Source organism: Lepisosteus platostomus, chromosome 19, assembly GCF_059453375.1.
Source record: "Lepisosteus platostomus isolate fLepPlt1 chromosome 19, fLepPlt1.hap1, whole genome shotgun sequence".
NCBI classification, from domain to species: domain Eukaryota; kingdom Metazoa; phylum Chordata; class Actinopteri; order Semionotiformes; family Lepisosteidae; genus Lepisosteus; species Lepisosteus platostomus.
Genome location: NC_142629.1, coordinates 17,746,804 through 17,762,224, shown reverse-complemented (window position 1 = coordinate 17,762,224; position 15,421 = coordinate 17,746,804). Strand labels below are relative to the sequence as shown.

The following is a 15,421-nucleotide window of genomic DNA, read 5'->3' as shown; positions in this document are numbered from 1 at the left end:
TATTTTAGACAAAGACAATTCCTCAACAGCAAATCAATCAGGCCTTCGTGATAACGTAAAGGTCAAAGTTAGGCAATCTGCCTGTGTTTCCTTCCTTTCAAATCTACCTCTCTTTTTGTAGGGAAATAGGCTGGAGTGTATATACAGTCCCTTAGAGCACTCATAATAAAGTAGCCAGGAAAGTTACAAGTCTTGTCAAACTCGGTGCAGTGTATAATCCCTGTCAGTTCTTTAACATAAAGCAGTGTCTTCTTCCCTTTTAAGACTATTTAACATCATCCACGCTAAAGAAGCACTAGTGTCCAGCATGTGCCATAAACAACAGGAATAACTGCTCATCGGGAGCAGACCTTAAATCAGTAACTAAATAGAATTTTAGGCCTGTTTCATTTCATGCAACTTTCTTCGTCTCCACACTTCAAAAATTACGTTTGTGCTCGAGCATCGGGAATGTTAAGACTTCACACTGAAAATGTGGTACTTGGTTCCACAGCATTTCTGATCAAATGTTTTATTATTTTTTAGTGGAATAACTGGATTTGATTTTTTATAACACCAATAAAATTCTAGTTATTCCCCTAGGAAAAATCTCTCTGGATTGACGGTGCAGCTCACAAATTCCACTGTACAGAGTGCAAGCACACAGAAAAGCAAATTCACCATGCCTGTTTTTATGAGGGAAAGTTTTACTTGGAGGACACAATGTGCAATTAACGGCTGAATACCTCACCCTGTGTATGTGCTCTGTTAATATAAAATCTTGAAAGCATGTAATTATTGACCTTTGCAAAACACTTTTTTTATGATTCTGTAGGATTCCCTTTTAACACAACTAAGAAGGCAAAAATCTTTCCAGAACTATTTGACAAACATACCAAATATGTATTATTATGTAATATTGTGTGTTTTTGGGGTAAATGTCGGGTAAAAAGCTTGTTCCCGCCATATGAAGTAAATAGATAAAGGCTGGCAAAAAAAAATATGACAACAAGTTACTTGATTAACCCCTAAATTGTAAAACCAATCAGCTAACTAGAACAAAGTAAAACAAACATGCTGAGTTGTGATAAGGAGCTGTCGATTTTCCTGCTTAGATTAAGGGTCTGTTTTGTTTTGTACAACCCTTGTGGCCACACATTTATCATGACCAGAGAGGAGATCCTGCCTTTACCCAGTCACAGGACTTGAAATGAACAGAGCGAATGAACAGTGTAGGGACTCTTCTGGGACCCATGAGATAGTGAAACACTGAGTCCCATAATGAAATCTTGCATTTACCATGAGTATTCGCCTGTAGCTGTCCCGGTCAATCCCCCATAATTTGAGATCAGTTTTGGCCTTGACAGTTGCTGCCCTAGGGGTCCCATAGATCAGGGCAAGTTCCCCAAAGCTGCCTCCTTCCCCAATACTGGTCACCCATTCTCCATTCACATAGACCTATGGACACACAGACACATAGAGGGAAAAAGATACAACAACACGCAAAACACAAAGCTTAAAGCCGCGACGATTCCCAGTTGTGAAGATGGAAGACAAACCCTATTTTTGTGGATGAAGTTTCAGCTCGTGTTTGTCGAGCACAATTGAGTTGTTGACTTTGTAAATGCCCAGCTCCCTCCCCCTTCCAGTGTATTGGTTTGGCTTTTCTTTCACACTTACAAAAATCGACAAGCAGAACCGTCACAACGTTAAGCGGAATTGTGACTTCCGCACTTCATGAGAGCAATTCACTTAAGCATGAGTAGGAGGTTGTGCCGGTAAGCTACCTGATAACGGTCAGTTTTACCTAATTATTTTGAGATTTCATGTTCAATGCAAATGACAATATACTATACTGCAAATATATAAATCTAAAAAATATAATTTGTGGGGATACTAATTTCATTTGTGACACTAGAAACAGTAGAAGTAGTAGTTTTCATAAAATGTCAAGACTTTTTATGAAACCAAAAATTACAGTGGCAGGCTCTATCTTCCATGTGTCTTAAGGCCACTGAAACGATCAAGAGTTTTCTCTCACACAAAACACTAATGCAGAAAAAATAAACCTGCTGAATGCTGAAAACACCACAAAAAGAAAACAGCTAAATTAAGATGAGAATGGAAGCTTTTTTGCCAGTTTTTGTGGAATCCCAGCAACATTATGGTGTCTTTTGGGGGAGTATATTTGGGAGATGTGTCTGCAGACTCTCCAGTCCAAATGTCTGACGGAGCTGTCTCCTGGCAGCCTGGACTTTAATCATCCAAGCACTGGAACAAGGAAACAGACAGCTGCTGGTTTCAGGGTTCTGGGCTTGAGAAGCAGCCAAGACCATAGTTGTGAGACTTGCAGGCAGTTCCCATGTGTTAGTCATGGAATATCAAGCCTGATAAATACATTTTAAAATGGGTACACTTGGTATCACGCTTTGTTGATTTTAAAAAGACTGAGATTTTAATACCCATCAATCAAATTAATGAATTTAGATTTTAGATAACCCTTCTCAGGGTAAGCACCATCTCCCAATTTTTTTTTATAGCGAGTCAGGTTGCAACAGGATAGAGTGAGATACCTAAAGTACCCTCCTGGAACTACAAGACGCTTGTGTAAATATTTAATCAGCTTTTCAAAAAGACAGTTTGTTCTGTGCAAGTAGACAGCAAAGATTCCTGCATTGTAGCCATTCTATCACCGTTGCCATCTCATCTAGGTCATGCTTCACCTGATCATGGAGGAGATGAGGCTCTGTACTTTATATGTTTTGAATTGAGGAGAGAAAGCCAATCCTGTTTGATCTATCACTCTGTTTTTTTTCCATACCTTTGTCCCTTTCTGCATAAAATGATAAGTAGTTTCCTGTTTATATTTCTCACTAAATGCTATCTTTTCTCCTTAGATTGCACAACAATGGGACCTTTTTCAGATTGTTCCTGCCATCTCAAAACCAGCGTGTCCATGTGTAATCTTGTAGAAGAGGAACTAGTTTCAATGGAATTAAAAAAAAAACATTCAGCTTTTCTGTTATATATTTCATATTTTACAGGATGCTTGTGGACATCTACAGAGCTATATCCATTTAATTATCTTCAGGCTAACACTTTCATTTCTAAATTGAAGGATGGTAAAAATATACAGTACACATAGCTTGTTTCATTCGAGATAGAAGTATAGTAAATTAATAATTCTGAACGTCCAATGCATATATATAAGATGTCTACACCTTTCATTGATCTGATCAGAACTTATTAGTTTGGCTAATTGTGGAATCAATGTACTTGTTTCTTTAGGGGACACTGTGAAATTGTAATGAATATTACTTACATCAACTTCTCCTTGGTCGATTACATAGAAGTTGTCTCCCTCATCACCTACAAAGAAAAACGCCACATATTAAATGACTTATGGAAGGCAATAGGATTTTTCCTCATTCAGCAAATCTTTCTGTAAACACTTCGTAGAACTACAGCGGTCCGAAAAATGCTTAGGCTACTGTGGCCTCCCCAGTTTTCCTCCACAAGAAGACAAAAGTCTCCTTTTACCCCCTGAGGCCCACAGTGATTTGAAAGGCTAATTGTATGAATTATATTTTGTATTAATTTGAACAAAACCAGCAGCAGCTGAAAGAGCCACCGCTTCTGGTGAACAAATATTTTTCTTTCCATGGTCAACATTTAATCCCCACACTTTGCTTTATTAATAGGCAGCTATTGGCTAAAGGATAGCCACGCAAGTACCAACTGCGGTGCCGCACAAAAGCGCCGACACCCTTTCGACTTATTGATAACATGTGCAAACATACAAGGAAATGACATGGACTTTGTGGGAGCTGACAATTCAGCATGGGAACCTGGGATTTTTTTTCCTCACTCGGAAGATGGGACATAAGGAGAAAGTATTTGAGAATTCCAGCTGAATTGTCTGGTTGTACAAGGTGTGTGCCATGATTTGGGCGTGGAACTTATGATAAGCATGTTTAGGACACATGAAATACTACAGCAGCATGCAGCCATAGGCTCACATACCCAATGGGTGTTTTTTAGAGGTAATCCGAGATATTCCTGTAAATGCTACATCAATTAACTCCTTTTACGATCAAAAGACATTAACCCTGAGTGAACAAAAGCAGGTATGTACTGTAGCATATCGGATGCTTTTACAGTACTCGTAAATGCACGATCCTGGACGTATACAACGCCCTTCATCAAAACCAAGCTTCCCAAGAGGATTGAGAAACCTGCCAAACCTACAAATATATGCAGAGACGCAGCCTCTTTTGAGGCCACCACTGCAAGCCAGCTAACCCACAGTGGCCAGATCATGGGAACATCCAGCAGGAGGGAGGGAAGCAGAGCTCCTGTAGTATCTGGGAATTATCTGGGAATTACGAGCTCGGTGGTTGAACTTTGAGTTTCTAAAAATTTGGATTGTTTTTTTATAATCTGTTATTCTGTATCTGGAATGAATTTCACAATTTTTAGTCAAACTAAATCAGATTTTTTTACACACAGAGCTTCTACGCATCTACGTGAATTTCCAGTTGGATGGGAAATATTCGCCAACCAGCTCCTTCTTGGTTTTTGTTAATCATTAATTACATCTTTCCAGACTTGAGAGGAAAAACCCAAATGTAATTTAAGACATCCATTGTCTGTCCATCTCCTTTTAAGAGTTTAGGACTATGACATATGAAACCTTTTTTCCCATGTCTGGTTTATCAAAACCGTGGAACCCTAAAACTCGTGGTATAGACAGATAAATTCTGTGTGCATTTTTTATTTACCAGGCAAAACATTTTTTTTTAACGACACCAAAAATAAGTCAAATGAAACAGTGGTCGAAAGCCTTTGCATGGGAAATGCCATCTTGGTTACCGACATGGCTGTCTGCTGTGTTGGCAGAAGGTTCTGGCCCCATATTAAAAATCAAATTGCTAAACACGCAAACATCAACATGAAGCTTACTAAGGTTAAACCCAGGCTAATACTGTTATTCTCCAGTTGGAAGGTGGTTCCTGGCTTCCAAGATAGTGCAGACTGGTGAGCAAGACAGAAGTTCGCTCTGCTGCACGACCAGAACAAGAATGTTCTTCAGGCAGGCAGTACCGTCACTAGAGTTACTATCCCGGGGCAGACACCAGGATTACTAGCCCTTGGCCGGTGAGCAGGAGTGTAGGATGGTATCCTGCCATCATCAGACACCTGCACACGTCTTCAGTGGAGGTGTTAATGAATTGGCTTACTTCAGTGATGTTTTGACAGGGACCACAGAGATTTCCCCCCCAGGTTTTATCATGGTTATTTGCAGAAATCAGACCACCCATCTCCTCACTATCAGAAAGCAGCTTGTTCCTGGTAAGGGCAGCAGCTGGTCTGATACAGTGTAGACCAGTCCAGAGCCAGCCCAGAAACAGGACATGTACAGTACGTAGTAGGCGCGACTACATGTTAATTGGGTCGTAAGGTCATCACAGGGCTTGCACACCGATACTACTGATAACTACTACCAATTAACAACCAATTAGCCTAGAACCTAGCCAGCAGTCTTTGGAAGGCTGATATCAGAGCACCTGAAGGAAACTGTGAGGAAGCAATACTACCTACAAGTCGTTGTGTGCCCTCCATAGATGTCATAAAGATTAAAATGCAATAAATAGCAATATGACACATTTCAGCATGGAATAATCCTTTACCTGCTGCTTTGCAGCCTACTCCTGCTGAAGCAGCTCCCTACTCACACTTCATAAATAACAGTATTTGTCCACATCTTTTCTCATGTGCACAAAAACCGAACAAGTTAGAAAAATAATAGAACACTCATAATAGTTCCTTGCATTTATATGGCATATAAATATGGTAAATATATAGACTTGGAAATTCTGGTCTAGAGGGAAGAACGGTAACTATTGGACCTCCAGCAACACTTGCAACGGCAACTCGTTTATCCTTGGAAGTCATTCGCTTCTGATCAGCTCCTTAAGATCTCAACTCCTGCTTGCTTTCCAAATCTCGCAAGACCGGGCCGCAGGGAGGTAACAGTGCTGCCGAGAAAGACAGACCATCAAGTAAAGAAGCGAAATCACATAAAACAACAACAATTCAACGCGACTAGAATCTTAGTCTGCTCAACAAGGAATGTCTGATTGTGTTTTCTTGCGTTAAATTATTAAACTTTTGTTAAGAGGTTCCCTGACGCTCGAAGGATTAACAACCCTGTTCCGTCATTCAATAAGGAAAAGAAGGCCCAAAGCTAATTAATATGATGTGCAAGGTGCCCATAACTCATGTGGCTAGAAGTCGCAAAGGGGGTGCAAGCTGCACACATGCTTGCTCAGTTGATAATTATCAAATACCATCAGGAACTCGTCAACACACTCCTCCTCACCAACCATTATCCCTGGTGCACAGCAGGCTTTGTTTTCATATCCACTAACCTAAACCCGAGTACCAAGTACAAATATTTACCAGCTGCAGGCCCAAAGATCCCACAGTCGTACGGGAGTTTAGAACTGCTTTGTACTGTAGGCGATTTGTTTCGTTTCATTTCCAGCACTATATCAAACACACTGGGAATGCAGCTGAAAGCTCATTTCCTTCATTTACCGTCATCGGCTATTCAGATTTACTTCTGCGGCTTGGAGCACTTTCAGAGTTATCATACCATTGAGGTATTACAAATTTGACAGAACAATACGAACGTTCCAAAAAAATGGCCAGAACAGCGAGGAAAACAACATATTTCTCCTCCCTTTACGTTTTCATCATCCATTCGAGCTCTGTGCATTTTTTATTCCATAAGTTGTTTACTGCACCGGATTTGAAAACATCACTTTTCCTTCATACTCTTCCCTCCAGCAACAGGCCATATAGCCACACAGACAGCTCTTCCAACAAACACAAAGTCACCCAGCTAGTCCCAGAGTTTGCGGTTATACCACTAACCCAGGAGAGTCCTCTCTGATTAATCCCAGTGCTACACGAGCTGTACTCTTGGGAACTTGAGGAACCAAGGTCCCAGCTGGTTAGTGACACAATCCAGACCTGAACCACCTAGATCACAGAGTACAGCCTTGGTAGTGTGTGGTTTTACCTCAGAATTGTTTTATCCTCATAACAGAAGACATGTGACAGACAAAAAAGTCAAAAAAGGGTTGAAGTTTTGCACAAAGCCCCCCTCCCCCAAAGAATAATAAACAATCAATGTATTCACCTTTCTGCTTAAATAATGCAGAATATGGAATCATATTCAGAACCATTCTTATATTAAATAATATCAAATTGAACAACAATGAAAATGTTCTTTGCATTGTAAAAACTAATGCCAAACATGATAGCAATCATACACTGTAACTCGGCAGGCTCTACTTGGGTCCTTGCTATAGTTTGCAAGCTCTTTTGTAACTCTGGAAAGAAGGTACTGTAGGCATCTGTGTGGTGAATTATGTTTAAGAACACAACTTTGAGAACATTCCGCTCAGACTCCTAGGGTGATAAATATATTGTACGTTATACAGTACTTTGCAAAATTATTCTGATTCTTTCTATGGCAATATAACACAGACATTTTAAACTTAATATCGTGAATATGTTTAAGAACTTTTAATGATATTATAAAGTTTATAACTTGGATGCTCAAACTCAAGACCTTTAATGTATAGATAAGTTGCAGTAAATATCAGCAATATTAAGGAGAAAAAACTGAAATATGTCGATTGCATAAGTATTCGTACCTGTGGACTTCAGCAGCGATTGCAGCCTCAGGTCTTTTGGAGTAGGCTCTACCACATGCATGTGTAAAACGGCATGTTTTGGGCTTTGAGTCCAGCTCTGCACACTGGTTTAGTGCAAGGATTGCCTAAACTTCTTGGCAGATTTGCTCAAGCTCTCTCCAGTTGCTTAGACATGACTTATGGAAAGCAGTTTTCAAGTCTTTCCACAGATTCTCAACAGGATTCAAGCATGGACTTTGACTGGGCTACTCAAGGACTTTCACCTTTTGAAGCTCTGGCCTTGTGCTTTGGGTCATTATCCTGCTAAGAGGTTAAGTTTTGTCTCGGTTTCAGGTCTGAAGCATGTTTTCCTATGAGATGTGCCAGTACATTGCTCCCTATACTGTATGTTCCCATCAGTCCTGACAAATTTCCCAGCCCCTGCTGATGAGAAGCAGATCTATAACAGGATGCTGCCAACACTGTTTTTGACAGCAGGGATGGCGTTGACTGAGTGATGCACTGTGCTGTGTTTGCATCAGAGGTAACACTTTGCATTTAGAACAAAGTGTTCCAATTTTGTCTTTAGCTGACCACAAACTCTTCCACCATATGTCTGCAGTATCACCTACAAGGCTTTGTTGCAAACTCCATGTGCGGTGTGAGATGGGTTTCCCACTCCTCTGTTATGCAGGCCAGCTTTGTGCACAGCTTTGTGGCTGTGATATCATTGACTCATTTTTTTCCTATATCAGAAACAGAACTCTGCAGGTCTTTCGAAGTTGCCATCCCTGTCACAGTGGCATCCCTATCCAGTCTCCTCTTTGCCCAGCTGCTCAGTTAGGAGTGACAGCGACAGTCTGGGTGTATGATTCACATCCTCAAAGCTTCTTAATGATAGACTTCTCAGTGTTCCAGGGGAGATTCGGGGTTATTGAGTTTTCTTATACTTTATTCCTGATCTGGGCTGTTTTACAACTCTAGTTGTTTTAAAAGCTCTTTGGTTTTCAAGGTTAATCCCTTGCTTGGAATTCACTACCTGAATGAGGGACTTTACAGAGCGCATGTATTGTGAAATCATTGTGACTGGCAATATTGTGACTGAGGCCCTTCAACCGCGTGGCTGGTTAAGATAATTTTGTGCATCTAAGAGGTTTGCCACAACAAAGGTTTTGAAGACGCAAGCAATCTTTACTTTTCTGTATTTCATATTAATGATCTATTTACTTCTTAGTTTTTTGCTTTTGAATGTGTGGAGTAGATTGTATATACCTGTACTGTGTAACATTTATTAACAGCTGCTTCATAGTGTCATGACTGCAAGTGTTAATGCAACAAAATGTAACGTGCATGGGTCTGAATACTTTTGCAAGGTACTGTATAAGAAGATATTCACGAATTTAAACTACGTTAACTGTTCATCTTCACTTTCAAATTTAAATTATTTAAATTCTGAAATTCGTTGAAATAACATTTACATGACAGAACAAATGATAAGCTGAAACAGGAACATAAACAGATGTGACACATTAAACTTCTGCCAAGAATATTTTAGGATTTTCACGCAAGTCCTAATCAGAATGAGTATTTTAATATATTAATAATCTTTTACTCACAACTGAAACATTAATCATCTACTGAGTGAAGTCATTTAAATGTCCTAGTATCAGGGGCAAAAAATATATCTATTCATAGAAACAACTTTAGTGAAACGACTGAGAGTAAAAAAGACAAGCTCACATTTGATGAAAGCCTTTATCGTCATGACTCCCCTTACTAAATAGCTTGAAAAAACATTGTGTGTCTTTGGCTTTCTATGGCCTAGCTGAGAGGGGGAGCCAGTTTTCTCAAACAGAGTCCTGGAATCTCTCAATAAAAGGACTGCAGTGTGTCTACAGATTCTGGTTAACATGAAATGTTGTTTTTAGAAATAAATATAAACAATCTCTGAATCATGTGAACTCTCAAGATCATAAGAGCTCTTTTTTAAACCTCCCCCTTTCGCTGGTTTGAAACCCAGCTTGCACTGCTAGTACCCAAAGCCAGGTCTCAGGAGAAGTCCAGGCTAAGCAAGCTGGCATTACGAAAGCCTATTCCAGCCCATGAGATGATTCGGTATGTTTTCCTACTCAATTCTTCACGTCTGATTTCATATGCCAACTGAGGGGCATATGGATTGAGATCTATAAGTTAGAAGGTCGAAAATATGAGCTATCGCATTGCAATGATGAAGGAAAACAGTCTATAAAATAATGGGCTACATAATGTATGGCACCTTTGAAGTGTATGTTCAAAGTAAGAATACTATTCCTAAACAATGCTTTTTTAGCCGAGTTTAAACATGAATAGCGTGCACACCTCAAAACAATGAGTTGCCTGTTTTTACATTATAATTGAAGGAAGTAAGTGCATTGTTCTTTAAAGAATTACACAACATTCCAAAAGCAAGTTCGTAGCTACTGAGTAATTTAGGAAGTGATTTTCCTGAATATGCACTGTACGCCCCTTATTATCACCAAATTAGGACACAAACGTGTCTCAGTGTGCATGTGTGTTGGGAGAGGAAATAATGTGTTCAAACCTTGCTGGATGACAGTTTCTCCTGCGATGTGTGTGACTGGGAACATGGCATCAAATATATCGCTGAAAGAAAGAGGGAGAACATAGTTATCATGCTGTGATACTTGCTTTGCTCTCTTGAATTAAAAAACGTGACATTTTTAAATCTGTGAAATGAAAAATAAAGTAGATGCCCTTATCTAAAAGCCTTTAGTAACCCATGTTTCTAAAACTCAGTGTTATCATGTACACTGATATATAAATACACCAGTCACATGTACATATCGTCAGGCTCGTCCTAGCTGCTGCTCTGCGGGGGGAGCTAGCACTGGCGTGGCAGTCTGCTTCATCGGCCTGTCACTCATTGCCGGTTGCCATGGACACTGACAGGAGACTTGAATCACCTGGAGGCGACCACCAACTTGCCTGTCTGGGTGATTTGGGGATATTTAAGAGCCGCTCAGACTGCTCACGCCTCCGTCATAGTTTGTACTCTGAGCCTCTCAATTCTGTGCGTCCTGTGTCTCCTGTCCTTTGCTTGTTTCTGTTTCCTGACTTTGCTTGGTTCTTGTCTACATTTCTTGCATCTCCCTTGTGCTTGCTCTGGTCTATGGCATTGATCATCTCGGCTTGGACCTAGTGTTGCTTGACCTCATCCCCCTGGTCATCTCCTTTGTGCCCAGCTGTTCCCTAACTTTATATTATATAATAATAATAATATCAACTAATAAAAGATCAAAAACACAGAAATGCCCCGGAAAAAACACTAGCACTGTCAATGGAATACTGTGGTATTTTTATTCTATGAAAATGAACTTACTAGTGGGAAGTATCAAATAGAATTTTAGGTATTTGGCAGTAGATCGACAACAATAAGCATATAGTGGTGCTATAATGAATGTCCTGGACTTGCATATTTGGGGGGTTGTTTTTACATCTTGGATGCGCAAGGCCCACTTACATCAATTCACACTCTGTCACTCGTTTACCAGTATTGCGGTATGTTTATTGTTCTGTCATCTACTTCCCATAGGTCATCAGAAAAACGCTGAATTCAAAGTACCAAGTGGTTCCAAGAAGGACTGTAACCTTTGTGAGACCTACAGATTCACACATTCGGATACACAGACCTTCATGCTTAGTCACAGCTTTATACTCATGCTTAGTCACAGCTTTGACTTTGTTAGTCTGTTTGATCACTTTTGCATTTCCTCATTTCCACCCACACTAGACTCCCCAAGGAAGCACCATCCATTTCTGACGGCATTGCTTTAAATGCTCCGTTACTCCACCTCTTTTGTTCCTGAAATTCCTGTGTTTGCATGACCTGCCAGCAGCACCTCTGAGGGCAAGCAAGGAAGAAACAACAAACCATCAGCAATCGTGTTTGTGCTGCATTAATCCCTAGCCAGTCAGTAAAATGCCTGCAGACCAGTGCTGTTTGAGGCTGGTGACCCCAGAACCTTTTCAACAAGGTCCTCTTGTGCCCTGTTATACGGTGTACATGTCCACCAACAAGAGATGAGAGAAAACTACCGCTGGAGAGGAGGCAGACTCGCAACTGTCAACAAGACTACTTGAAGTTTATTACACTCCAACAAAGCAGACCCAGCAGAGCTGAACGGTCACACTGTGAAATGTTTTGAGATGTTGCTGTTGTTTTTTTCACAATGAGGGATCAAAGACGACCACGCTATTCAGTTCATCTGCAAAGCTAATGCACAAAAACAACAAAAACACACATAGGAGCATCTTATTTTAAGAGCCAAAAGCAGTGAAAACAGCACTAATGCAGATAGTTTAAATGGCACGTACTGGTGATAAGTGACAAAGGTGTATGCGTTGAGACTTGAATGGTGTTGCAAAACTTATTTAATCAGCTGCATACCATCTGTCTTATAACGGAATATAAAAATGAAAAGTCATGAATATCAAAGATCCACAGGCTGATACAACGTGGTGAGTGAATCTAGTACATGCCTAAGCCTGTGTTTCATGTGTGTGATTTTAGGCATGTACTAAAGCTGCACACTGAATACGTGTCTAAATATGTCACAGATTAAAGTGAGCTAAGAAAAGCAGGATTTTTAAAAGCTTGCATTTAAAGAGAAAAAACATACACTAATCCTTCTAAAATATTCCTCACAATGTGTGGGTTCTTTGTTGAACTTTAAATTTCCCTTTTTTTACACGTACAGTAATACTATCCAAAACTTTTTTTTTCTTGATGGATTCTCCAGTGTCACTGTCAACAAACTGCAGCAGTTTGTACCCAACACTTACAAGTCTCTGAGTGTTTCATTATTGACCTTCAAGTGGTTTTACTTTCTGAGATGACAGCGCCAATGTCTCTCAAAACTTTGAATAACCGAATCAAGTCCTAGCATGAACTCATATAGTAAAATAATTAAAGAGATAAAGTTCCTTTAAAGGGACTGTGTACACATCTGAAGAGGAATAAGTTTATTCCATGCTGAAAAGAGAAGAAAGAAAACACAACCGAGTGTTTCGGTTGTGGAGCCTTCTTCGGGTGTGTGACTCTTCTAACACTGTGTCCAAATATATGGACAAAACCTTTTGAATTTTCAGCATGGAATTAACTTCTCATTGTTATTCTTCACCTCCCACTCGGACCTTTTACATTCCTTTAATATACCTATACATGGAATACCTTTCAGGAACTGCTCAGCTTGCTTTCCTTTGAACTATCCCCAGATCAAAGGGTTTCACAGTTCTCATGCGCTGAACTCTAAAGCCACTTTACAGCAGACATATCCAAATTAGAATGTAAGAAAAAAATACAACATTAGATCCTACAATTCAGTTCTACAGTACAATTCCAGCTGAGGTGCTGGTGGTATATTGTAAATTGTTAACATCTCTTGATTTCAGAATTAATAATTAAGTGTTGGCATCTGTTGTACTGTACTATCTTCATTTGGACAAGCATTTTGTGCGTTACCCAATGGAACTCACAATAAAGGTTGGTAGCTCTTCCTGTGCATGCCTACGGGCTCCATGGTCAAGTGTCTATCTTGCAATATATTCATGTTTTTAATCGTGTGTTAATTGTACCCATCGAATGCAAATACATGGATGGGTCATTGAGCAAACGAACAATTTTGTCAACTCTGTAGTTTCGAGCTCTCCCATTCTTCGTGATTTCACTGTGTTTTTGTGTATCCGATTTTGAAGGTTTGTAATTTCAGCTACCTACCAATCACCCTGGGTAACTTTTCACAAAGCCAGTCCTGTTCAGTGTGGAACCAGTGGACAGGAAGTCCAGAAACGTAAACACAAAAGGATGGCTGTCAAGATAAAGCCTCTGTCAGCAGTAAGCAGAAAGGGCTTATAACCCCTCCCCAGGTTATAATTTATCAGCCTTCAATCAGAACTGCTTCATCAGATGATGAGTTATAGCTAAAAGCAATCCATTCATGTGGAAAGTATTCATTTGTCATCCTTAAATTTGCACTTCCCAGGTAAAAGAACTGAAAAATGTCAAAATTCATATGAAGGGCTTTTGTCTGGAAAGAAGACAGCTTCCATCTCGAAAATCCAAAAATAACTCCTGTCAGGCAAAAGCTGATATTCTGTTTCCTTTTTTAAGATAATTTACAAAAAGGCTTAGTCTTGATGACATTATGTAGAATGATATATCCATTTAACACCAGACAACGTTTAGGCGCAGTCCTGGCACTGTTGGTACAGCATGGGTCTTCCCTAGCAAACTGTGATTTCTCAGCACCATTGATCAGAGATATAGGAGTCCCCTAATTGGTACTACCTCACTGTATGGCACACAGAAGTGTCAAGTGGCTTGATATCACAGCCTGGTTCTTCCATACCAACGCAGGGGCCAGAGAGAAGAGCTGAGCTGATTGACAAAACACCAATTTCGAAACGGGACAGTATGAAAAGAATGAACAATTCCAAATTAAGAACAACCCTTATACAAAGTTTTAACTTTCAGCTGGAGTTGATCTATGCATGATAGTGCTTTGTTAACACTAAAATATGTATTGCCCAGAACACATGAGTATTTATGATGTTGCGAGTTAGGTTACAGATTACATTAGCGGTTACAGCTAGGTACACTTCCACATGAGTATCTGAAGAGGCTGAAAATAGGCATCAGCCTTTTGACCCTAAAGCCGTAAAGATTCTATTTTATTTAAATTCTGACTTAAGAAGTTAAGTCAGAATTTAAATAAAACAGAATCTCCAACGAATATGATATTGTAATTGACACTTTTAGGTCTTTCTCATCTCAGTTCATTGCAGGGCCAGCTTTGACCCCTCAAAAGGGAGAAGGAGGAAGTGTAGACTTTTCGAACTGCTGGTCTTTTAACATGTCATGGGCAACACAGCCCTGTACTGTTATGAGCTCAGCCAGACCTCGTTAATTAGCAATCAGCATTCCGCACATGACTCTCTATTTAAACCCTCTGCGACCCGCACGTCACTGTATTGAACAGCCTGCTGTTGTCCTGAGCTCTTCCTCCTCCTGAGCCCTTCAGCAAATGACCCCTTCTCCTACTCTGGATCCCGAAACTGCTCGCCCAGGTGGCTGCAGGGGTCCCTGTGTCAGCCCTGCTGACTTAAAGGGGAACTGTAATGCTATTTTTAAGATTTCAGGGCATTGATAAGTGCATTTCAAACCACAGTGAAAGTCAAATGTACACAGTAACGTGTAAAACCTCCAATTTACGTCACATTGGAAAATAGACAAAATTTCCAGGTATGCGCAGCGCCATGTTCTGTGATTCAGAATGAGGCAACAAAACTGATGAATACATCTCTTTTGATCCAAGGGAAATATTGCTCTCAACTTCCAGATGATTTTGCCAACAAATACTACTTACTTTTTAACACTGCATGCAGATCACGTTGGAACCCTTTTGCAGTTAAATAACTACTGCACAACCTGTACTTATTCCATTGTACATCTCATTGCATCAGACATTACAGTGACTAGTGAGCAGGAAGGGCTGCAACACGTCACAAATGTCGTGAACTCTCGCTCTCGCCCATGGTGAAACCAAAGGTTTGCCACCACATGGCGACCTGCAGTACTTTCACAGAGGTCACGATTTTGTGCTTCACTCAGAATGTGTAAAAGTTTGCAATACTTTCAATGATTTTTTTTTTTTACCAAGATTCAATAACCGGTCTGA

General features: G+C 40.1%; 1 protein-coding gene across 4 annotated transcripts in view; it reads right to left on the bottom strand.

The window, feature by feature from the left end:
* Positions 1-15,421, bottom strand: part of prkar1b (protein kinase, cAMP-dependent, regulatory, type I, beta) — a 77,306-nt gene that overhangs the window by 15,208 nt on the left and 46,677 nt on the right. For all 4 annotated transcript variants that reach the window (XM_088612903.1, XM_088612904.1, XM_088612905.1 and 1 more), the window contains 3 exons: positions 10,267-10,328; positions 3,302-3,348; positions 1,279-1,437 (listed from right to left, as the gene is read on the bottom strand). In XM_088612903.1, the coding sequence (XP_088469029.1) occupies positions 1,279-1,437; positions 3,302-3,348; positions 10,267-10,328 (268 nt within the window). The remainder of the gene's footprint in view (positions 1-1,278; positions 1,438-3,301; positions 3,349-10,266; positions 10,329-15,421) is intronic.